The 24862-nt window shown below is 47.6% G+C and overlaps 3 protein-coding genes and 1 long non-coding RNA gene across 15 annotated transcripts in view; 1 reads left to right on the forward strand and 3 right to left on the reverse strand.

Annotated features, from left to right (window-relative positions):
- Nucleotides 1-3143, reverse strand: part of SRRM1 (serine and arginine repetitive matrix 1) — a 16661-nt gene extending 13518 nt beyond the window's left edge. For all 8 annotated transcript variants that reach the window (XM_085081494.1, XM_085081497.1, XM_085081493.1 and 5 more), the window contains exons 1-2: nt 3003-3143; nt 512-601 (exon numbers count right to left, since the gene is read on the reverse strand). In XM_085081494.1, coding sequence (XP_084937620.1) covers nt 512-601; nt 3003-3023 — 111 coding nt within the window. In that variant the 5' untranslated portion in view covers nt 3024-3143. The remainder of the gene's footprint in view (nt 1-511; nt 602-3002) is intronic.
- Nucleotides 3144-3409: 266 nt separating this feature from the next.
- On the forward strand, nt 3410-23631 carry LOC146427715 (uncharacterized). 2 transcript variants are annotated; one of them, XR_014856320.1, is made up of 4 exons: nt 3410-3733; nt 6715-6884; nt 23181-23281; nt 23352-23629. It is a non-coding gene; the product is annotated as an uncharacterized LOC146427715 (long non-coding RNA). The 2 variants fall into 2 exon arrangements; XR_014856319.1 differs by having other exon boundaries at nt 23181-23631.
- Nucleotides 6165-14146, reverse strand: NCMAP (non-compact myelin associated protein). 3 transcript variants are annotated; one of them, XM_085081464.1, is made up of 5 exons: nt 13906-14146; nt 11421-11601; nt 7522-7616; nt 7318-7402; nt 6165-6875 (listed from the first exon to the last, which is right to left on the reverse strand). In XM_085081464.1, exons 3-5 carry the CDS (start codon nt 7604-7606, stop codon nt 6734-6736), a joined length of 312 nt encoding a protein of 103 aa, XP_084937590.1. In that variant the 5' UTR covers nt 7607-7616; nt 11421-11601; nt 13906-14146; the 3' UTR covers nt 6165-6733. The 3 variants fall into 3 exon arrangements, with proteins under 3 accessions (XP_084937590.1, XP_084937589.1, XP_084937591.1); XM_085081463.1 differs by lacking the exon at nt 11421-11601 and having other exon boundaries at nt 13906-14145; XM_085081465.1 differs by lacking the exons at nt 11421-11601; nt 13906-14146 and adding an exon at nt 12797-13860.
- RCAN3 (regulator of calcineurin 3) lies at nt 17105-24738 on the reverse strand. 2 transcript variants are annotated; one of them, XM_085081461.1, is made up of 5 exons: nt 24464-24738; nt 21535-21777; nt 20563-20736; nt 19914-20085; nt 17105-19150 (listed from the first exon to the last, which is right to left on the reverse strand). In XM_085081461.1, exons 2-5 carry the CDS (start codon nt 21727-21729, stop codon nt 18942-18944), a joined length of 750 nt encoding a protein of 249 aa, XP_084937587.1. In that variant the 5' UTR covers nt 21730-21777; nt 24464-24738; the 3' UTR covers nt 17105-18941. The 2 variants fall into 2 exon arrangements, with proteins under 2 accessions (XP_084937587.1, XP_084937588.1); XM_085081462.1 differs by having other exon boundaries at nt 24459-24577.
- Nucleotides 24739-24862: the final 124 nt, after the last annotated feature.

Below are 24862 nucleotides of genomic sequence, written 5' to 3' on the forward strand. Positions count from 1 at the left end.
ACAGCTAAAATTAGAATATAGAGATGATAGCAAAAGCCAAAACATAGTAAATTCTAATAAAGCACCAGCTAGAGGAGAGAGGTGAAAAAAACCCAAAGTGAAACTTGTATTGTGTACAATTTATTGGTCACTCCCAAGTGATGATGAAATGAAACTGAATGATAAAGCAAGTCTTGCTCCAGGCTCACCACCTCCCCTGCCTACCAGACTCCAACAATTTGGGGAGCTGCATTTAAGGGTGCTTAGAATTCCAAATTAGTCAATATTTGCTGGAAAACTTCTTTTGAAGCTGTATGTTACAGGAAAGCCTACTGGTGATATTTAACGCTGTAAGCAGATCAGTTACATCACTGCTCTAGCTGATGCTCAAGAAGACATCCCAAATATCCTCCAGTATGGTTTTAAGGAAAACATTCCTCACATTCCTCTGTATTCCACCTGATACCTGATACACCTGAAAATTCTCTTTGACTGGTGTGTGTCACTTCCCATCTCCCCCCACCCAACTTACCTTCTTTTCTAAGCATTCTGCAAACTTCAACTGCTTCAACAGCTTCTTCTGCTTGTTGCTGAAGCGATTGTCCTGCTCTGCACTGGTTCCCTGCAGCACAGCAAACAACAGTTTCAGCCTGTAGGGCTTCCAAACACCTCCAAGTATTGTTTTCCCACACCTAAGCACAGTGCACCACTGAAAGCAATCTGTAAGGCTGTTTTTACATCATTTATTCCAGGCAAAATAAGCCTTTCCAGGTGCTTTTCAGTTTCAGCTCTCACAAAGTGCTGAGGATTTGGAGGTGAGTTTAGAGCCCCACAGTGACACCTCAGTCAAACCTTCATGGCACTGCCCACAAATTAAAGTATTAACAGCATCAAACTGCCAGGAAAAGGCTTTATAAATTCCTTTGTAAAAGGAATAAAGTGTTTTTCCTTTGTCCAAGGGAAAAAAAAGTCTTGTTTGCTTACAGTGACACCTCTGAAACCTTTGGGCAGCTTCTCTGAGGCAAAGCAGCCCCAGGGAGCACGGAAGTACAAAGAATACATTTTATTGATCCTGCTCTGTTAAAAGTTCACCAATTTGCTCCACTTTCAGGGACAGAAACTGCAGGTTAATTCATTTGGGAGGGAAAGGCCTGCAAGTCCAGTTCTGGAAAATTCACTGGTAGAGAAGTAAACAGAACCAGGCAGGAATTAGAGGATGTGCAGGGCTGCATCCAAACCCTGACAGGCTGCTCAGGATTGAGGAAAAACCCACAGTTTGGGAAGTTTATTCTGGAAAGCAATGTGACTGATGGAAAACATGGGATTTTATACATGTAATTCTCTATGCCTGGAAAAAAGGGGGTACAGTACAAGCAAGAATATAAACTGTCAAGCAACTAAATTATAATAAATAACAAAAAACCCTCAAATTTTAAGTTCACCTAACCACTATTTTCCAGCACAGAAAACACCTGGAATTAGCAACATAACACATTGCAAAGTCAGCAGTTATTGAAAGGGAACAATCTACTGACATTCCCATTTGCTATTCCAGAACATGAGAATCCTAAAATCTGATTGTGCCACGTGCACTTACAGGGATTAAAACTCTTTCTAACATTTGCAGTCTGCTGTGTGGCTTACAAGAAACCACAACACCTGCCAGTTCAATCGACAATTTAGAGTTCTTTTTGTTTGCTTTTTGGTTTGTTCTTTTTTTTTTTAAATTCTTTCACAACCCAGAAGGGAAATGGACACGAAGTTTCATGTACCCTGTTGATAACACGTGGCAAGCAGCAAAGGGAAGCAAAGGGAACCAAATTCACAAGAATTTAAAGGCAAAATAATTTGCACTGAAACTTCACAGAAGCATGAAGAACTGAAAGAATTATGACTAGCAGGTTTCTTGATATGGGGAATCCAAACTGCTGTTCTGCTGCACTTCTGTCATTTCACAGTTGGCTCCTCCTGAATCCAGAATAAAATCAGACCATTGCTCACATGCCCTTTTCACTGCCATGCTGCTTTTGTTTTTATAAAGTGTCACCTTCCACAGGCCAGTTTAATTCGATTTCTAACTCAGTAATCCTGCTGTCAGTCACAACTACCTGATTTGAAACCCTTTTAACAACTGCATTAGAACAAGTGTAGATTTAAACTGCAATTATTTTTCTCAACTTAGTCCATGAACACAAAACTGAACTAAGGGAAAGGTTACATGTGCTGCTGTGGTTTAAAAGCATCCTAGCTGCAGGAAATGAAAATAATACGGGCTGAGCAAATGAATGAATCTTGAAAACTTAAACTGGATTTCAAAATTATCACAGAACCCCCAAAATAAGGTCATTCCAATAAATGGAAGAAAAAGCTGAAAAGAAATAAGCCCTGGGTAGGTTTAATGGTTTCCACAGAAAACGCAGCACAGCTGTTAGAACAGTGAAGAAAAACTCAAGTATTATAAATAAAATACTAACGTAAGGATAACACCTAACTTCTTTTTGCTATGAATACACTTAATAACCTTTAAAAAAATCTCTCTAAAAAACGGATAGAGTAGTTTATTTGCTTTGAACGTGAACCCTAAAGATAACACAACACGCGGATAACACAAAACGGGGCTCACCCCGCAGAGCCCCGCGGCCCTTCAGCCCCCCACAGCCCGGGGGTCGCAGCGGTGACACAACCCGCGTGCGCCGCGACCTGCGGGCCGCTCGGTGTCCCCGGCGGGGCCTGCCGGGGAGCGCAGCCTCGGGGGAGGCCGCGGAGCATCCCCGGTGCCGAGCCCGGCCCGGCCCCGCTCCTCCCGCCCCGCTCCGGCCGGGCCGCGCCGCCGCGGCCTCTGCCCGCCGCCATTTTCTCCGCGGCGAGGAGCCTGCGCAGGGCGGGGGCGGGGGGGCACGGCGGCGCCGCGCGGGGGAGCGCGGCTCCAGCGCGGGCCCGCGGCGGGGCCGGGCGGTCTCCCCGCGCCCCGGCGGGCCCGCCGCGCCGCCCGCCCGCCCCGAGGCCCTCCCGGCGGCACTTACGCGGAAGAACCCGGCGTCCATCTTGGCTCCTCCGCCTCCTCCCGGCCGCGGCGCGCGCTGCCGTCCCAGCGTGCACCGCGCGCCCCCTCAGCCGTGCCGGGGGTGGGGAGGAGGGCGGGAGGGGCGCCGGGGGGTGGGCGGGGCCGGGCGCGCGCCGCGCGGGGGTTCTCCCCTCGGCGCCCGCTGATTGGTGGAGGGTCGGCGCGCGCGCGGGAGCGGGGCCAATCAGAGAGCGCGGCTGCTCCGGCAGCGGGACGCGTCCTTTGGCGGCGCGCGCGGGGGTGAGCGAGTGTGTGGATCCCGCTCTCGCGAGATGTCGGCCCCTGCAGGTATTTTTGATGGCGACATCTCGCGAGATCTCGTGTGCCCTCACGGCTCCCTCAGCGATGGCGGCGGGGCAGGTGCGTCAGGGCACAGCCTCCTCAGCCCTCAACAGCGCCCTGCCGCTCCTCCCCGGCACAATTCCGTGAGGGCACAGCTTCCTCAGCCCTCAACAGCGCCCTGCCGCTCCTCCCCGGCACAATTCCGTGAGGGCACAGCCTCCTCAGCCCTCAACAGCGCCCTGCCGCTCCTCCCCGGCACAACAGGGCTCCCTGGGCGGGACACAGGGCTCTAGAGCGGCCGCAGAATCACAGAATAGTTGGGGTTGGAGGGGACCTCTAGCGATCATCCAGTGCAGCCCCCTGCCCAGGCAGGGTCAGCTGGAGCAGGTGACACAGGAACACATCCAGGTGGGTTTGGGATGTATCCAGGGAGACTCCACGCCCTTCCCGGGCAGCTGTTCAGTGCCCTGCCACCCTCCAAGGAAAAAAGTTCTTCCTCATGTTGAGCTGGAGCTTGTGATTTATGTCCATTGCTCCTTGTCATGTTGTTAGGCACCACTGAAAAGAGCCTGGCACCATCCTCGGACACCCCTTGGGGATATTTTATGGATTGATGGGATCCTCTCTCAGCCTTCTCCAGACTGACCAGGCCCACCTTCCTTTGTCTCTCCTCATCAGGGAGATCTCCAGAGCCCAAATCATCTTTGTGGCCTCCACTGGACCCTTCCCTGCAGCTCCTTGTCTTTCTTGTCCTGAGGATAAGTCACGAGCTGTCCACCCCATTGCGCTAACAACAACCCAGTGGGACTGCTGTGGGTCACTCGTCTGTGTGGCTCCTTATGGGCTGAATTACAAATGTGGTTTTGGGAAACAAATTGGTTGTGAGACTCAGGAATAAAACCCAAGGGACATTCTCACATTTTATCTGCTTAAACTTGCAGTGGTCTGAGTTTTGCGGGGCCAAACTTGAGACAGTGCTCGACTCAGCTCCTCAACAGTCTTGGCACCGTGGATGAGAGAATTTTTAAAATTCTGATAGCTAAAGTTGGAAGTGCTTTGTGTTTTTGTTGAGAAGCACGAGTTAGAACCTTTGGGAAGGCATAAGGACACTAGGTGGAGCTCCATGTTCTCTGCTGGGATGAGGAGAATGGAAATAAGGGGGGAAAGCTGAATTTTGAGATCAGGACTTAGCCAGCAGCAAAAAATTAAACATTTTACCAGTGTGTTTGCATCAGTAAAATTCCAGCTGAAGGATCCGGCCTGCTGAAGACACTCAAAAACTTTTAGGAGCAAAAAATCTCTATTGATTCCTGCAAAGGCCAGCTAAAGGGGAACATTCCCAAAATCTGGGTGTTTGCAAGCAAAACCTGGAGGCCAAGTCAGGGCAAGTCGAACCAGCACTGAAGCAGCTGCTGTCACCAGGCCAAGGGGAGTGTGGGATTGTTCCTGGAAAACTCAAATCCACAGCAAATTGCACAATGCAGGGATTTTTGTTCCTTAAGAAGGGGATTGTGCTTGCTCAGCACAAGCTCTGGGGTTTGCTGCCAGGAGGGGTTTGTGGGGCCTCCCAGGAGGTGCCAAGGAGAGGCAAATTGAACTGGTATTTGAATTTTTCAGCAGTGCTGGTGTGGTCAAAGCAGCCAGTTCTGCTGCCAATAATAGTAGTTCTGTGAAACTGGAACTGCTTGCAGTAGTTTTGCTTATTCTGCTTGTGAACTGCGTTGGCTTGAAATGAAGCACATGGAAAATAAACAAACTTTGCTAGAAGTAGGTCTGGCTGGGGATGTTAAAAACTACAGTAAGTTGGGCTTATCTTTCCTAAAAATCTTGATTTTGGCACCATGGAACAGAGAACATCCAGAGACAGGAACAGAAAAGCAACTCCTTTATAGTTTTTTTTTGAAAAAAATTAGATTTGCATCTGCTGTCTCTTCTGAATTATTAAATCAATCACCCCTGCCACAAAAATAAGTTAGAGAACCAGGACAAGTGCAGTGTTTACAAGGAGATTCATAAACTTCACAAACAGCTGTCTCAGTATTTGGTTTGGAATCCAAACTGCTTCAGTTTCAGGCAAAAAAAAAAATTAGTTGTAAAGTAATTGAATTTAGTTTCTGCACCAATAAACAAAACAAAACCAGTTAGTAAAACTGTTCAAGAGATCCAAGCTTATTGGAAGAAATAGAAAATATAAAATCTCCCCCAGTCCTTCCCCACCTGATGGGATTGAGGGATGTGCTGTTGGTGACACTTTGGGAAAAGGCTGCAGGACAGAAAGCTCTAAAGCTCGAGGTTCTCTGATCCATTCAGTGAGACAACAGGAACTTCCCTCTCTGTCCAGCCATTCCAGGGAGTGATTCCATAAAATCCCAGCTGTGTGTGCCAAGGAGGGGAGCTGCTTTCCTCCACTAACTCCTGAATTTTTCCTGATCCTGTGTCTGTCAGGACGGCTTTGCCACACACTCAGACAGTCTGCGCTCAGTGTCTGACAATGCTGCTCTGTTTTCCCACCCAGTGGGCTCTGAGTATCCCTGGGAATTCCTTTGTGCCACTGCTGCACACCCACAGCCCTCACACTTGCAAAACAACCTCGCTTTGGGTTGGTTTCGAGAATAAAAAATCGCTAAAAATAGTTGGGCTGCACCAGAGAACAAAGCCTTGCAGGGTGAGTGGCACTTTGGGGCTGCACAAAGCCTCCCTTGCTTTATCCACACTGATTTTTTCTATTTCCATGCTTATTTTTTCTATTAAAGAACTCAGATTTTGTATAAGACAAAGCATTCTAACAACTCCAGCCACGAACCTGAATTCTTGAGAGTGAAAAACCTCAGAGACTGAGTTCTTTTGGAAATGGAGTTACAGAGTTTATAGAAATAGTTTAAAAATACTTGAAAATAAAAAGTAACTTTTTTTCCTCAACCCATACATATGTGGCATTAGAAACATGAGCTATGAGTAACTATAAATACAATTTTGATACCTCCTGCACTACCCATAATGTATAAAACAAACCACAAACCTGTTTTATGTAACTCATAACAAACTCAGGTCCAACCTGAGTTTGGGGCATGTTCAGATTTTTCCTCCTCTTTATCAGCAGAACAGAGAGAGTTCAAAGTCTCTGAGGAAGCAAAACCTCCACAAAATCTGGGCATCTTCTCTTCTTGGTTTATCCAGACTCAGAAGAGGCCTGGCTGCCTTCCTGATGATTCCTAGACCTCCAGTTATTTCAGTCAGAGGAAAAGTGTCCAGACCTCTTCTTTTTCCTCCCAAAGAGAGACCTCAGGATTAATTTCTCTCTACAATAACAGCTTGTTTCTGTTCCCAGTGCAGCTGTGCTGAGCAGTCCCAGATCCATGGCAATAACAGTTCCATCTCCTCTCTCGCAGGGAGAACGAGCATTCCCAGTTACCTGCTCTGCATGTGGATGTCCACAGGGATGAAGGTCACCGTGGGCTGCTGGGACAGGCTGTGGCTGTTGTGGCCCAGGGGAGGTGGCACTGCCAGCTTGGAGGCTTTGGGCTGCAGTTCCCTCTGCACTCGCATGTGCCTGGCAAAGGTAAGAGGGCAATTGTCACCAGAGCTGTAGCTGGCTGGTCTCTGCCATGGGGAGTTTGGGGGAGATTCCCACATAACCCAGAGTCAAACCAAGCCAGGATTTCATCCCAGAGATACCAGAAGTCATCCCAGAGCGTGTGAGCTCTGAGAAGTGAGGAATCACTTCTCAATCTGGCAGCCTTGCTGCACACTCAGACCTTCCCCACAGCAACAGGCATCCCTAGAAAGAGCTCCCACCACACACACTCCATCAAGGAGCTCCTTGTGCTTCCCAGTCATCCAACCACAGAGCACTGAAGGTGAGATTCAGCACTTTAGAGTTTAGATTCTCCTGGGAATTTTCAGCAACAAACCCTGGTGTGCTCTGTTAGCTGAGAGCAGTGACTTTGGTTCATTTTGGTTTGACTTGATGGCTACAGCACTTGGCCATGTACCTGTTATATGTTTTCAGGATGAGCAGAACCACTGTGAAAATAATAATCACCCCCACCACGATGGCAGCAACTATTGCTCCAGAACCTGGGAGAGAAGCAGGAAGGGAAAAAAAGCCATATTTACAAAGTTGTCACTCTAGTGTTTGAAGTTTGATAAGTTCAAAGTCCATTTTAAAAAAGCCACCACCCCACTTCTTTCCTTACTTTGATAGAGACTTTGTTCTTGAGACTTTGTGGTCACATTCACTGAGAGCTGAGTGTTATTGGTCAGTGGCGTGGCTGTCGTCATCTTGAGTCAGCTAGAGAGGGCAAAAAAAGAGTGAATTAATAAAATATCAACCTAGATTTCACAGTGATAATTAGACAACTGTCCACTAAAGGCTCAGAGCCTACCAGGTGGAAACCTGACCCTGCTGAAGGAATGGAAATTGGTACAATGGAAATTTTGGTACAATCTTGAGCAATTTGCTTCAAAATATCCCCTATTCAGTGTTAATGTGATAAAATAAGATATAAACACAATAATGCATTGTTGCTGTTATACAGGTTTTGGATAAATATATAATTTAAATGCTTTAGGCTTTTAGATTATCATCTCTGGTTGAGATTCAGATCACTGAGCAAATGAGGGTGAAGGATTCTGCACCCAGAATTCATCAAGATGTCTTGAGGGAAGGGAGAAAGTCATCACAGAAAGGTTTAAAAACTCCTTTATAAAATAGAATTTAAAGGAGCTTCATTCATCTGACATAGAGAAGAAAAACCATTTCTTGGTTTTTCTGCTGAAGCTCCAAAGGTTACAAGACAAACCAGAGCCCCTGACAAGGATATTGCAACGTGGCTGTGACAGGAGGCTGTGAGTTCAGCACAGTGTCAGCTCAGGTCTGCTACTGGAAGTGGATAAACTTCCAAGGCACAGCTGAAACATGCCTGTGTTTTGCTAGGTAAAACTGTGGATCTGGAAAGAGCAGCCTGGATGTTTGCTGATTTTATGAGGGTTTTCCAAGTGTCCCTGGAAACCTGGGCCATTAAAGGGCTCCTTCAGCCCGAGAGGGTGTGAGCACCACTTCAAAGAGCCCTCTGGAACCAGCTCAGCTCCCAGCCCAAAGAGCTCAGACACTCCAACTGTCCACTGAAAAGTAAATCATTCTTCAGCTCTTGATATGGAGCTGAGTTTCCCCCTTCAGATGCTGCCCAGTACAACCAGGCAGGACTCTTGTGCTCCACTGGGATACTGTGGCTCTGTGGCATGGCAACTGTAATTTTACACAGCACAAGATACACAATAGCCAGCAATAATTCTGTGGAAATCAGTTGGTAATACAAATTAATACCAGTTAAAAACCTTCAGAGCAGGTCAGTGAGGAATGAGAGGGAACAGGAGCCAGCAGGAAGGGAAGTGCTTGGTCTCTGGCTGGGATGTAGGATCAGAAATACTTCAATCCCCTCAAGTTAAAAGTTTGGTTTTCTTCTTTTAATCTAAAAACCAAAATAACTCTGCCCCAAGCCTGTAACTGGGTCATTCTCCTGTGACTGAATGATTCCTTTGTTTAGCCAAGGCCAAGTTAATTCAGCAGCATGAGCATCAGCTGAAATATTTTGTGTTTAGACTTTGCCCAGCCCTATTGTACAGCACAGGGTTCACCCACACCTCAGAGGAACCTGGGAGGCACCAGAGCTTGGGGATAGCTGTTTCTGCCTCCCCACCCATCCTGGATGGAGGTTATACCACTGACAGCAGAGCTCATGGGATTCTCCAGGGTGGGAAAAGCTGAGCAAGTGTTCTGATTATGGGCATAATTCACAAAATGCCACATCCAGCTCTCACCTTGTGGCTCCTGACTGGGAGAGTGCAGATGCCAGACCTGCAGAAGCCTTTTTCTCCTCCTCTGGCTACCAAAATAAAAACCCCAAATATTGCTGTTAAGCCATGTAATATTCCTGCTTCCTACCTTCCCGCTGGGTCAAACCGCCTTGGGAATGGGGAGCTGTTAGTGCATGAGTCACCCAGACCCAAAGAATGTTTATTGTTGTAGTGAAGCCACCTGTTTACAAAAATGATTAATTTATGCAACAGGGTGCACCAAGCCAAGGTGCAATTTGAAAAATGCATCAGCTTGGGGTTTTTCTGCTTTGTGTAGCAAGTCAAGAGGTCCAAGGTCTGTGTCTCCAGACCTGGAGTCCCAGCTCCATTCCTGCCCTGTGAATCAGCTGGTTACACCTGACCAAGCCTCTGCTGCAAGAAAGACCCAGAAAAGCCCAGCAAAATCCATGGGAACCTACTGGTTTTCAGCCTGGATCCAACTCTAGTTAGAAAAACGTTTGGAAAATCAAGAGTGCTGGATAAAAGCCATTCAGCAGGGGAGAAGAAGTGGACTTTGATACAGTAATCACAGGACATTCTTTGTCCATGACACAGGGCTGCACTTCCCCCTGTGCACACACACCTGCCTGGGCTCTGAGAGCCTCTCATTCACCCTCACTCCACACTGCTGGTTATTTTTGCATCCCCACGTTATGGAGCTGGAAATGTTTCCATATAAAGTTCAGCTTTGGGCATGTTTCCATTTCAAACACCTTGGCAGATACAGGGGATAGGTTGTTCTGGCAAGTGGTAGCAGTGCCCCCTTTTCTAAAGCCTTCCTGCTCCCCTGCCCTGCTGAATTCCAGCTGAGGGGCCCTGCTGAGCTGGGGTGGGTTTGTTTGTGAGGAGATGGGGATCAGAGCTCACCTGTCAGCAGCACCTGCAATTACAGCAGAGTGGCCACAGGGAACAGAGGGCTTTGTTTGAGGGTTTTTCCAGGAGAGCTGGACTTGGAGAGGCAGCTCACTGCCAGGGAAGGCAGGTGCTGCTTAGGAGGGCACACAGATTTGGTGCTTTCACCTGGAGAAATCGGGGTTTACATGGAGCTGAGTTGTTCCTGCCTCACCTTCCCAGCATCCCTGGGAACATCGCCAGGGATCGAGCCAAGCTGTGATTTCAGAGAGTAATAAAAACACAATGTCCTTCAGTGAGACCTGAACGTGCCTGGATTTACCTTGAGAGGCTCTGAAGAGGGAGGAAGGAGGAAAGAAAAGCCCAAGTTTGAAGTGGCCTGAGGCAAACACCCCTCCCTGGGTGAGCCTGAGTGTCCCCATGTCAGGGCAGCACCTTTACATAAGCATTTTCTCAGGTTCTGGCATGAGCTGCCCAGGTTGGGCTGTTGTTAAAACACACATTAAAAGCACTTCACTGCCTTGCCAAGACAGAGGAAGGTGCTCAAACTGCAGGCAGCTCTGTGCAGGAGCAGCACCAGTTAAAAACCCCACTAATTCTACCTGCTTGGCTCCTGTTGTGAGAGGAACTCCCACAGGTGACAAGAACTGAGGAAGTGACAGCAGGACCCAGGAAAGGAACACCCTCATTTCTAAAGCTATGCCTGGAAATATGAACTTTGGTAGACTTTTGCCATTGACTCACCCAGGAGCAGTGTCTGAACCAGACTGTGAACTGCACATTTCCCAATTCTAATTATTTTAGCCTTAAAATTCTGGGCCACACACATTTCTCCTCTGCCTCTGTGTGAATGCAGTTATTCAGAGGAACGACAGGAACTCCACCATGTTCAGATCCTAAAACCACTCCAGACCCTTCAGGGTAGGGCTGCCCATGCAGGATATGGAAGCAAAACAAGCCAGAGGTATTTTCCCACTGGTTCCAGGCCAGGATCTAAGGCACACTGGGATCAGAAGACTTCCTCAGACACTTGTGAAATATCCAACAAAACCAGGATTTGAACTTAAAATGGAAACTCCCCGTAAGCATCACCACACTGCTGGAGCTCTGCAGCTCAGAGCTTGCACTGCTCAAATAGATATTAAAACTAAATTCTCACTTATATGCAACACACAGATGATATATCAAGAGAGAGCTGGGAACAATTTTGCAGCTTGTTCCTGGAAGGAATGCTAGAGGTTTTCTTTTGTTGGCAGCTATTTTTGATGATTATTAGAAAGCTCTTATTATACATTTTTAATTTATGACTGTACACACAGACACTGAATTAACCAACTCCGAGTGGTGTAACCAAGAGCTGGCAAATGAGAACTCTCACAGGACCCACCTTGTTATAACAAAGAGGAAAAGGTGCAACTACTTGGTCTTTTTTTTGGAGAAAAGATTCCTTTCCTTTCCACAGCACTGAACTGTGGCTCAAGGAGCTCAAACCCATGATACAATCCAGTCTTTTTCCTTGGAATGAGGTGGCTTTTCCCACTGCTCACTGGTGACGTCCTGGCCTGTTCCTGGGAGGGAGGGCTGGGTAATCAGCAGTTAAATATTACCCAGAAAAAAAAAAACTGATTCAGAAAGAAGAAGAATGCCTCCAAGCACCTGTACAGATCCCAGGGCAGGAGTGGCTCATGGGGGATGGTCAGTGAGACTCAAGGTGACAGATTTTAGAAACCATCAAGGTGTGCACTCAAAGGGACAGCAAGAAAATGAATCTGAGCTCTGAGAGTGTGGCAGGGGTCAGTGCTGTTGTGCCACACTCCACTGCTCCGTGGAGGTGGTTGTGAAAACATGAAGTTATGTGTGTCAGTGGGAAAGTGGATGACTCAGACATCCCTGCAGCTTTCTTCTCACTTCCCTCCTCTGTGATCTCCATTCCTGCCTCGGATCATCCCTCCCTGCACGAGGCCTATCGAGGGCTATAGGTTTTGGCTGCATTTCCTGGTTTCTGTGCCTCTCAATAAAGCAGCACAGTCATCCCCACCACATTCCTCTGCTCTCCCACATGCCCAACAATGACACAGGCCGTGCTGCTCCCTGCCTGGCACCAGGGCATGAGACCCCAGGGCGTGGGATGTCCCCCAGGGGGGCAGAGGGACTGCTCTGAGGAGACACCAGCACCCCACAGGGTGTTCAGGATTGATGGATTTACCCCAAGAACACAAGAGATGCTGATCTGAGATCACTCAGGGGTTCAGCAGCTCCTTTGTGCATTAAATCCTGACTGATTCATTGTGAAGTGAGAATAATTGAGTGTGGCTAATAAAAGTCACGCTTGCAGTAGCAGTGAGCAGATAGGAGCAGGGCTGGACAGGAAACCTTCATGAATTCCTGCCAACAAGGCAGCCAAGTCTGCTGCTGGCTTTGGATGGGAGTTTTAGGATGTTGTCCTGGGCTGGCCACTCAGCCTGTGGGACAATGTGCTCCCAGATCCTGGGCTGGATCTTCTGCAGTTGAAGCTGTTCTTCTACCAGAAAAATGCAAATCTCAATCCTATTGTAAGAACTTCTGCTAGTTTCATATCCTTCAGGTTTTTCTGTATTAAAAATATAAGGTGTCCCTGCCCCGGGGAGGCACCTGTGGTGCTTTAAGGTCCCTTCCAGCACAAACCATTCTGTGTTTCTATCGTTCTGGGATTGTGTGATATAAAGAACTCTGTACACAATCTAAAGAATCCTGTGTGCAACACAGAAATGCAACTCCTCTCACTTTGCACAGAGCAGCATGAAGGCAATCCCAGGATTTCCTGCATATCCCAACTTGCAGAATCCATGAGGCACCTTCCCCTCTGCAGAGAGCCCTGCAGACACACGCAGAGCTGATAACTCACACTTGCAGCCTGCTCTCCATCAGAGACACTCAAGCCCTTGGCAAACCCTCAGTGTCCCAGTCTGGCACCCACAGCCCTGTCCCCACAGAGGGACAAGAGCTCTGTTAGTCCCTGAAGTCACCGGTCACTGCTCTGCCTTTGTCTCCTGGTTTGTAATCACTAAATCAACTCCTCCTGCCCACCCAGCACAATGCATCCCATCAGCGAAAGCTGTTTACAAAAAGCTATGCTTCCTTTAGCAAGGACTTCCTGGGGCATTAAATACATTAATTACCAGGAAAAACCAGAATTCACCTTTCAAACCTGTCAGCAGCTTCAGCGTGTTCCCAAATAATGCAAGCAGTGTAGTTTTGTTCTGTGCTGGAGACACTCAGTGAACTGTAACACAATGCTCTGAGCTTTCGAGTTCTTTTCCTGTTAAATATTACTCTGCCAGCCCTTTCCAGCACGCTGCTCACCAGATTGAAAAGAATAAAAAAAGTATACAAAAAAAGCCACTACCCCAAAACCACAAACAAAAAACCGCCAACAAACCCATATTTATAGTGCTGGGGTTGAATAAGTCAGGACAAGAGATTCAGCGTCCCCAGTGATGAAAGGACACCGCCAGCGAGGGAATGAGCTTTCAACAGCCGCGCAGGCTTCCCTCTCTCCGGGAGGAAACAACGCGCCGGGCCAGTCCCAGTCCCGTCCCTTGCAGGTTCCCAATTAATGGAACAACTGCTCAAGCACAAATGGAACAGAAGAATATGCCAGGACATCTGCTCTCTGTTTCTTTCTGGTTCAGAGTTATTGATAAAGAACTCGCGTTTCCCGTGGTTCCTCCACACTGCCTCGCACACAAACCCGGAGAAACCGCGCTGGAACCACCCCTGGCACCGGCGGCAGAAAGGAACAGAGCTTTAGGGCAGGAGGGTTCCATTTATCCCCATCCAAGAGCCGTTCCTACCCCCGACCCTCAGCCAGCGCTGCCGCCGGGGCTACTCACGGAGGATGCTGCGAGCTCGGGGCTCCTGCGCTGCCGCGGCGGCTCCTGCTTCCCTCCTCCTGCCGGGGCTGCGGAGCTCCCGCCGCCGCTCCTGCCCTTCCCCAGCCCGCCCGGGGCTGCCGAGCCGAGCCGAGCCGAGCCGTGCCCCGCTGGTGCCGCGGGGAGCCCGGTGCCGGTGGCCGCGGGGAGCCCCGGCACAGCCCCGCCGCCGCAGGTGCCTCCCCGGGGCCGCCCAGCCCAGCCCAGCCCAGCCCGGCCCCCGACACCGCCTCCCCGGGCCGTGCGGGGCTCCGTGTGCCCCCGACCCCCCGGGCAGCGGCTGCAGGGGGTGCAGGAGGCTGGGATAGGATCCCCGTGTCACAGAGAGAGCTCCCGAGCTTTGGGAACTGCCCGCGTGCTGCGGCTCTTCGATGCACCAAGGTCTCCCAGGCACGTTGGGGAAGAATCCCAAGCACATCCAGCCCAAAGACGGAACGAGTGGTTTTGTCCAATCCACAGTGGAATCAAAAGGATCAAACCGGAAAGGAATCCTTGCCTTTAACCTTACCTCGTTCCCTTTATCCTGCATTTCCCACTAATGAGTGGGGAGAAGTGTGACCACAGCCACTGTCTGGATTTTTCCTTTTGGAAATCACACTTATAAAAGGGATCTGTCCCCTGCCTGGACTGATGCTGCTCCCATGGGAAACCAGAAAACCACAGGAACAAGCCACAGCCCTCAATCAGACTCCATTCGTGGTTTAGGGTTGCTGAGCTGCTGTGCAGAATATGTTTCCCCTCATCCTCCATCTCATCTGCCCCAGCTGCAGCCAGAACCACATCCCATCTATCTTATAAAGCAGCCTGGAACACAGGATGAAACCTGCTCCTTACAGAATGGAAGGCAGCAACAGGGGGATCCTGATGGTCCATAAACACTTGCAAAGGATTTCTTGGGAAGAGCAGAGTACCCATGGCTTTGTCCTAAAGAAGGACATTCCCTCTGTGGCAGGTATCTGAGGAAAGAATGACACCCTCTGCTTTCCAGTAAAACACCCTCACAGCTTCTGTACAAAACATCACCCTCATTAGAAAATCCACACGGGGGGTGCCACTGGGATGAACTGACACACAGCACTCCAAACTGGAACAATCCTAGTGGAATTGTTTCCAGGCATCACAATGTGCTCTGCTCCCTTTCCACTATGAAAACCACCTGCATTTATTAAGTGCTGTCCCTGCCACGATGCTTCAGGAGGGGTGTGAACATCTACAGGGACGCCAAGTAAAACCTCAATAAAAGCAAATGTGAGCTCTCAAAGCCTCTGTGACAGCAGAGAGGGAGGGTGGGACTTTCCCAAGGGTTTGCCCTAAATTTGTATCCCTTTACTTTGTGCTACAGCCACACACCAGGTTTATACATTGTTAAATGTATAAATACGTGTTTATACACTGTTACATGTAAAGCTCTGCTGCCAACATCAGTTACCCAGTTTGCTGTCACCAACCCTGAGCTCTCCCATTAAAGGAGGACCAAAGGAGACTCTGGGATGCTCCAGAACAATCCTGATGCACTCAAATTAACAACAAAGGACAAAACATAACTCTGAATTAACTACATTGCAGTCTTACCAACCCCTGTGGAAGCGACATAACCTTCCACGGTGTAAAGTCTCTGAATTCACCCATGGAACAGGTTTTGGCTCCTCCTGGAACACCAGGTTAATCTGCAGTTTGCCTGCACCTGGCAGGGCAGAGCAGAGCCTGGAATGTCTCAGTGAGAACAAAGAGAGAACAGATATTACAGCAGATATCAAGACCAACTGGAAATTCATTATGGAGTTTGGAACAGTATTGTGAAATCAGGACCTCGGTGATCTCCATGCATCCACAGCCTCAGAAATGATTAGCAGACATCCCTGGGAGGGATGAAGGGAGCTGAGGTGACGTGTCCCAGCAGGAGAGCTCAGCTCAGCCTGGCTGCCCTCCCAGTCCCTGCTCCTGTGCCTGTGATCCCAACACAGAGCCACAAAGGACACTGCATTGGTTATTTTTATATTTTATGTAAGAGCAAACCAGATTGCCAGAATGTCTTTCCCACTGCCTCACCCTGGTACTGCTGATGGTTGGAATACATTCCCTTCAGCAGGGAAATCAAACATTCCCTCTACAAGCCTGAGCATGCCCAAAGTATAGCACAGAGACCTGGTTCAGAGCAGGATTTTAACATATTAGGTAACATTTAAAATACTGAGGTTTCTAATTTCTAGGCCCTGTTTTAAGGAGACAATCAGACCCTATGAAACCTCTCTGGAGCTGTGAGTGATGACAGGGACAGCCCTGTGTCACACTCACTCATATCTCAGGAGAATGCAGGAGAAGTCTTTTGTCTTGCTCTTCATTTTCTCCAAGGAGATGAGGCTTGGCTGGGGTCTCTTTCCACACCAGGAATCTCTCCTAGCAAGTTTTACACTTACAGTGGAGCAAATACACAAAACCCAGTAAGATTCACAAAACAACCTTCTGTTCTGGACTGAAAAATATCCCTAATCCAAAACCAGACAAAAATGGAAATTAAACCTTGCAGGGAATAAATGAAGCAATTGAAATTTTATGTGTCCAGGGTCTTTCCAGGGGAAACAGTTCAGTGGCAAGGCAGAATGAGGAGCTGCAATCACAATTCCTCAGCTATTATAAAATAAACCCAAAGTACTCCCAGTAACTCCAGAACACAAAGAAACACCACATGTTTCAGCTGCTGCTCCAGGAGAATGTTGTAAAGGAATTTGGGGTATTTATTTACACAAAATGCAAGCTCAGAAAGGGCTGAGTTGGTACCTCTGTGCAAGCCTGCTGCTAAAACCAGCACTTAACAGCAGCTTAAGAGAAACAGGTTCTGATGGGGCTTAGTGAATCATGGCGTGGAGGGAATGCAGCAAACTTGAGCTTCATTTTCCAAGGCAGGCTGTCACCCTGGAGTGGAATAATTTCTGATATTGATGGATGGCTAAATTAAAGTTTTGAAGCCTCTGCTTTGGCTCCTCCTTCCCACCCAGGTGGTCCCTGCAAGGAGCCAAATTCCCAAATCCCTCCTGTGGGTCCCTGATCCCCCCAGCTCTGAGCCACAGGGAGTCTCCCATCCCATCTGCCAAAACACCACCATGAAAAATCTCACATCTCCACCTTGGCCCTGCAGGAAACACAGTTAAAATCCCAAGTGTGAATGGCACTGCATTGTTTTATTAGAAGTGTCTTTACACAATGGAAAGTGCTGGAATGTTGTTCCACATTTTACACGTTTATACATCAACAACATCACGCTTGATTCTCCTTATAAAACTGTTTCTGAAGGTTTTCCACTTACTCCTACTTACAGCAACTTCTACACTGGGGTAGAAATGAAATCATTTTAAAAATAGAAACACCATAGAGAATCCAAACTGGACTTCTGGAATTTCAAAAATCCACAAGTCTGCTGGATAACACAGGTTTTTGTTGGGTTTTTTACCTCGGTTTTAATCCCATGGAACAGTGAGACAGTGAAGCTGGACTTGGAGTGATTTTAATACCTGAAGAGATACATAAATACCTGTGGAGCCAAGATGGACAAACCCCATTTCCCTACCTTTTTACTCTGTACTATTCCTGCCTCTGGAGCAAGGACCTTCCTGCAGGATCCCATTTTGAAGCTGGTGGCTGGAGGGATTCTGAGCTGGCACAACACAGAGCTGAAAACCTCCACATCCATGAGAATCCCTGCCCATTCCTTTTCCCCCTGCTGTCAGTCAAGTGAAAACACTTTTGGAAGTTCAAGAAGCACATCATGTACAACTGAAACACACTGAAATGAATCTGAAAAATCTGAATTTCGGCATGATTTCTACAGAGGAACATCAGCAGCCTGGTTTGTTCACAAATCATTTTATCCTTTTAAATAGAAAAAAAGAAGAATCTGTCTAGACTAAAAAAGTTTGGCTATAAAATAGCATAAAAGCACAGGAGCAGGTGTTGTTATACCAAGGCATATTTTCCTCCTACTACAACACAACACAAGATCACAAAATCAAAGATCTGTATTCTAAAAGATGCATCCTGGTCTCAGAAGCAGCAGATGCTCTGTCAGACACACAGGAGGCCACACAGAAAAGGTCCTCATGGAAAACAGCAAACAAGGGCTGGAACTGCATAAAAACTGGCTAAGCCAGGCAACTGATTGTCTTTGAAAATACAAAACAGACTGGAGAAGTTAACAATTAACCCTTGGATGTTTTAGCTCCTGCCAGGACCTAACAGTCACTGAATTTATTCATATCTGGAGGCTGTCCCAAGGACCAGAGAGGAATAAACATCCCCAAATTGTCAGAGAGGATCAGACACAACACATTCAACAGCTGGATCCATATTTCCCTCTACTACTGTGATTAACTCCTAATTAGGTGTCAGTGACACCACAGACACCAGAGCAGGAGTGTTGGTGACAAACTCTGAGGTTCTTCCTCTGGTGTTCTCCTCCCTGTAGTTGCCAAACCCACTTGAATTCAGCTCCATCCATGTATTTGTGCCTCATGTCAGATTACAAACACACACTTGGCATTTCTGAGAAAAGCAAAAGTTAACCTTCACCTCAGCTGGCAAGGAATTTGAGCTTAAAGAGTGCATTTGACTGGTGTTTAACACTAGATTAACTGGAAGCTGTTGGACACATCAGCTTTTAACTGCTGTACAAGGAACTTGCTGGAACCCACTTGTGACAGGAAGAGATTATTTCAGCACTTGGAACATCACACTGTACAACAGAGAGGAAAGGGCAACATCTTAAAAAACCAAAACACAGCCAGACTCCCTAATTGTCACTATTTCAAGTCAGGTGGATTTGCTACACTCGGGGGGAGACTAGTCCCTAAAATTAAAGTGCTTTTCAGAGCATTGGCATCCAAAATCTTGAACATGAGAGACAACTACAAGTCAGATCTGTTGTGACCTATAGCAGCAGCACAGACAGCAACACATGGACTGGTTGGGTGCCTGGTGTTGGTACTAGCTGGAGCAGCTCAGCTCTAACAGGGCATTGTCCCCCCCACCTCCAGGGCACACTCGAAGGCTTTGGAGTCACTCAGGATGGTGGGAGGTGGGTCTGGGCGCCTCGTCTGCAGGATCTTCTGTTTGGGGTTCTTGATCTCCTCCTCCTCCTCTGTCTCACTCTCACACACGTGCACAACCACGCTGGGAGTGGAGTCTGTGCCTGCATGCAGCTCGTACTTCTCCCCTGAGAGCAGCCAACAAGAGTCAGGTTAAAAACAGCCCAAGGAAAGGCAGTTATCTCAACAACTCCTTAATATCTCCAGCAACACAACTAAACAATCATTCATTCCCATCCCATCTGTAATGTGCTCAACCTCCACACTCCACCAAACTTCTGAAATGCTTTAAAACACTCCCTGTATCAGTTACATCATACTCTGAATGCAATCAGTCTTTTAATTGACATTTTAAAAACTTCCATCAGAACACAAGCAGCAAACACATTTCTAAGTGATGTCATTTGTGTTGTATATTCATATGACATTTGTAAATTAAAAGCTACAAAAGCATTTGAGCACATCAAGCCTCCCCATTTCTGCTTTTTGCAGAAAGCAAACACCACCTTTCCCAGGAAGGCTTAGGAAGAAGTTGATGATTAAACCCAGAAAGTCCATACTGGCATCCAGACATCCTTAATAGCTGGAGCTGCCCATCTGCAAGAGACTGAACTCCTCATTTCTCTGATTGTTTGTTCCTTAATCCTGAGACTCTGACAAAATTCAATATATGGACATGATGCAGCCACTCCCTCACAGTCCAATCATGTATTATACTTTCCATCAATTAACTAACTAAGGGGAAAAAAGGGATGGATCATTTCACTCAAGTAAGAAAACATCACAAAAAAGAGGCTCAGTTTCTTCTTGCAGAAAAAGACAAGTAGATAAACTCCCTCAATAACCACTTGTGAAGTTAAGTAGCAAACAAAAGCAGGTAAATATCCCTACCTGGCCCCAGCTTGGAGACAGCACAGAGCAGGTCATAATTGATCAGAGGAGTTGCATCTTCACTCTGTTTCCACCCCACTGGGGGAGAGGCAGGGGGGGAAATCAGGAACTGTTTCACAGGTTGTGGAGGAAGGAGGTAGGATTTGTCCCCAATTTCACTGGACACCTGCACCTGCAGGGAGAGCCAGGAGACAGAGATGACAAATATGAATTCCCCCTTGATTTAGTCTATTTCCCCACTAAGGCACAACCATTCTCTGCACTGAATTCAGCTTAGCTTTAAAAACAAAATGAGTTCAGCTCTTGGTAGGACACCTCAGGGAACTGCTGCATTTCAGAACTCGGCCTGTGCCAACCCACCAGGGACACAGCTGTAAATCCCCTCTTGGAAAGAGAATTTGGCACCCACTGATTTTCTTGCAGCCCCTCTCTGTCTGTGCATGGGGAAGGTGCTTTGGTCACTGCATAGAGATTGTCCTAATCAATCAGCTCGAGCTGAAAAGCAAAACTGCCCTAAAATTTTGACAGAGCTCAGTGCAGAACGAGGTTGAAGGTGATTTCAGCTACTTATCCCAAATGAAGCTCCTGGGCAAACAAGGAATAAAGAAACAGGGCCAGAGCTACAACACCCCTGTGGTTTCCACTGTACCTGGGCAAAGTAAAGCTTCAGCTTCTTCCCACTGAACTCAGTCTCGTGCAGCTCTATCCGTGCTCGTGCTGCTGCCTCGGGGTTGCTGAAGTTTATCCTCACCCTCCTGAAGCTTTTGAACAGCTGGAATGTCACCTGGTCATCATAGACTGTGAAAAGTGCTTCAAACCTTTCCTGGAGAGGAAGCAGAAACATTATCCAGATGTGAAATGAACATTTTCACTCCATGAGAAGATATTTTCCTTTCACCTTCCTCTCCCAAATCCCATCTGTTTCCTGAGTCACCTCAACCTGCACATTCCAGACCTCCCTCCCTGCTTGTAAATCCACATTCAGGGCAGCACAGCTTTGTCTCACTGGTTAAATCTGAATTCCAAGAGCAAATGGATGTGAACGAGCCCAAAAAACTCAGAATACACAAAGTGCCACCTAGTGAGAGCTGCTCAGAGGTGCAGGTCTCCAAAAATACCGGTACTTGCACAAGATTTACATCAAGGAGCTCCAAAAATACCCTGCAAAGCAGGTAATTTTTATATTCGATAAACCAAAGTACTCATTACATAAGGAAAACGTCAAAATTCTCAGCATGAGTAAGATTATTAATATGAGATTTTTGTCTCTTCCAAAGTAAATACAAAAAAAAAAAATTAAAAATCCATGGTTTATTGAACATGGAATCTTATCCTCAAGTTCTTTAAAGACTGGTAACTGCATTGTTATGAAAATCAATTTCATGGTTATGAAATCCAATTAATAATTTTCAATTATGAAATCCAATTAATTTACCAGCTCTCTGATCCACAAGAGACCTCATTTACAGATTTTTTTTCCCCAAGTGTAAATGCAGTAGGAAATCTCCTGGTGTAGATTCATTGTAAAAAGTCAGATTTAAATCACTGGATGGCAAATCCAGACAAAAATGTTCAATAGCTGCATCCCCACTGAGAACACTTCACACTCTTTCCCCCTTACCTTCTCCTCCTGTACTTCAAACACAGCCTCGTGAACACTGCAAGCAAAGAGTGAGGTAGGCAAGTCACTTAAATCCATCATCTCTTCCAAATCATCTTCATTTTCTCCAAAAATCATCTGCTCCTCCTCCTCCTGGTCGCTGCTGTACAGGTCTGACTGGCTGTCGCTCCAGGACTTCATGGAATCCCTGAGCATCCTCACCCCCCAGCAGCTCCTGCTCAGATGCCAGCTTCCACCAGAGCTCTGCAAAACACCAACACCAAACAGTGAGGATACCACAGCTCCCTGCTCACACTGCTGAAGGCACAGCATTTCACAAAAATGAAATTCATTGTGTCCCCCACAAATCAGCAGCACCACATCGCCCTGCTGTGGATGGAGGGAGGACTCTGCTGTTCAATCAAAAGGAAGATAAAGTCACCCCATGAAGAAACTGCAATTTCTCCTCCTTTTACTCTGACATGAATCAAAAATGACAGCACTGTTCTAGAAGCTTTTCACTGTGACACACTTTACAGTGAGCAACAATTCCTTGTTTAATAATTAAAACCATTTCCTGAGTAATCAGAGCAGCCCTCTGGTATTTGAAAATACAACTTTATTTCATCAATGGGAGCATGTGAGCACAGTGAAATCATATCTCCAAAGCCTCACCAAGCTAACCAAAATCTCAAATCTCCTGATGTAAGGAAATTTCCTTCTCCTAAGCACTGGGGGATGCCTTTCCCAATGGTAAAGGGGAGTAAACACTTCAGGAGTAAACACATCAAGGAAAGAAAAAAAAAAAAAGCAAAGAAGGAAGAGACTAAATAAAAAAACATCAGGGAGATTAGTTTTTATACAAGAAAAAATATTTTACTGGAATGGACTTTCTGCCGCTCATCCCTGCAAAACTCTTGAGGTTATCACACTGCTGTGTGTTGTAGTGCAAGGGAGAGAAAAACATGGATTTGGAAAGAGTGATACAACACTAGAAAAAGAGAAGTAAATATATTATGTTTCATTGGCAATGACCTCATTTGAATATTTGCTTAATGAGGTGGGATTAAGTGGTTAATGAACAGTGAGTGCCCCAGTCACTATCACACCTTCAGCCAAAGTCATGCAAACACCTGGGGATCTGAATTCTGCTCCCCAGCATCACAGGAAGGATGGAAATTTGAGAAAATTTCCTGGTGGAAACCTCAGTTCTTGTGCTTGCTGATTCATGCAAGGAGGGAAGAGGAAAGGAACAAAAATGCGCCAAAATGGTAAAAACAAAAAGCACCATCTGGCTCTGAGGAGATCTGGGCTCATCCAAACAGCACCAGGACAGACATCCACATGGAGCCAAGCTTGGGGTGGATTGAGAGCAACATTCCAGCCTTGTCCTGGTTTTGATCCCACATTCCTGAGGGATCAAACCACCCAACCCACAAACACTGCTCCCAGACTAAAGAATGGGGAGACCTCAAGGAGAGAGCAAAACTAGCAGAAAGAATAAAAAAAGTTTGAAAAGTAAATTCAAATACTTCAGTGAAAGGTGAATGAAACACCAAGCTGTAAAACCTACTGCAATTATATTCCCTTTTTTAAATTAAATTTTCATCACCATTCTGTTTTTTTTAATCACAAACTTACGTGGTTAATTCTGTTTTTTTTCTCAGATTAGTAATTTTTCATGACTTCACCTGAATCTGTTCAAGACACTTGGTTACTCAGCAATGCAAGAATATCCAACAGCTGCCCTGACATCAGGATGAGACAGGTAAGACTCATGTATGAATATTCATTAAGTACAGTGAGAAACAGCTCTGTGAGAAGTGTCATTTTAACAGATTGGGCAGAACTATTTGATGGTGCAATTATTAGAAAGCATCAAAATCAGAAGGAAAACACTCCAAGTTTGACATGTACAGAAATGTGATTATCAGTGCAACATCCAAACTGCTCTGTTTCACCAAAAAGGGCATTTCTTCTCTTACCTCCTTGGAAAGGTGAGAGGTTCCTATTTATAAATTGTCTGATATGAATGGAGATATCAAATGTAAGTTATTTACTACAATCAGCTTATTCTTACCATAGTATTACTGGCAATAAATTAAATTATAAGCAATTTCATTGCAATACTCGTTAGCAAACGATTGGATCACTTGCTCCCTCTCAGATTTCAGATTAAACAGCCTTACCCAGCACGATTTAAAGGATCCCAAGAACTAAAGCCGCTGAGATCAAACCTTTCACTAAGTCCCTTCTGAGAATTACCACCTGCTTACCATTTAAACACCACCTGACAGGGAAACACTTATAAACAAACTGCCCAACTTCATAAAACGCTAAAAATCTTGTGAAATTAAATTAACGCAAAGCAGCTCCTGCCATGGGGAGCTTTGGTCCTTCACCGGTGAGTTTTCCTGGCATCCTCTGGAGCAGCAGCTCACTCACACACATCCCATCGATGCAGGAATGCCAGGGCTGGAAACAGGGGTGGCGATTTCTACAGGAACAGTTCAATCTGCTCTGGTGGGGAGCTGATAGCAATAAATTCTTCCCTGTGAGGCTGAGGAGGCCCTGGTTGCCCAGAGAAGCTGTGGCTGCTCCATCCCTGGCAGTGTCCAAGGCCAGGCTGGACAGGGCTTGGAGCAGCCTGGGACAGTGGAAATGTCCCTGCCATGGCAGGGGTGGCACTGGATGGGCTTTAAGGTCCTTCCCACCCACACCACTCCACGGTCCCACACCCCGGGCTGCTCCCTGCAGAGCCCAGCGCTGCCCTGGCTCACCGAGCCCGGCGGGACAGACCCCGGGCGGCGGCCGGAGCGCTGCCTGCCTCGATTCAAACCCCCAAACCCTCCATCTCCGCCCCGAAGGAGGAAGAAAACAACTTCCCCGCCCTCACCCACGGCCCGGCCCGGCTCGGGTGCGGCTCCGGCGGGGCTGCGGCTCACCTCACCTGCGGACAGCTCCGAGCGAGGGGCGGCGGCGCGCAGGGTCCGGGCGGGCGGAGGGAGCGCGCAGTGCCCGCGGCTGTTCGTGAGGGACGAGAGCGGCGGGAGCGCGCGGGGCCGGCGGGTGTCCGTGAGGGGCGGCGGGAGCGCGCAGCGCCCGCGGGTCCCGGGGCGGGGCGGCAGCGGGAACGCGCCTGCGCGCGCTCCCCCCTCAGCGGCTCCTCCGGGAGCGGCGGCGGTGTGAGGAGGGTCGGTGACCCGGATGGAGAGCGGGAGGGAGAGGAGAGGAGGCGGAGGGAGGAAGGAGGGAGAGAGAGGGAGGGAGAGAGGGAGGGAGTCAGGGCTCCGCGCATGCCCAGCCCGCTGAGGGGTCGCGGCTGGCGGGCTCCGCAGTTGGGTGTTCC

Source organism: Lichenostomus cassidix, chromosome 23 (genome assembly GCF_008360975.1).
Source record: "Lichenostomus cassidix isolate B80296 chromosome 23, HeHo_3.0, whole genome shotgun sequence".
Classification (NCBI taxonomy): Eukaryota; Metazoa; Chordata; class Aves; order Passeriformes; family Meliphagidae; genus Lichenostomus; species Lichenostomus cassidix.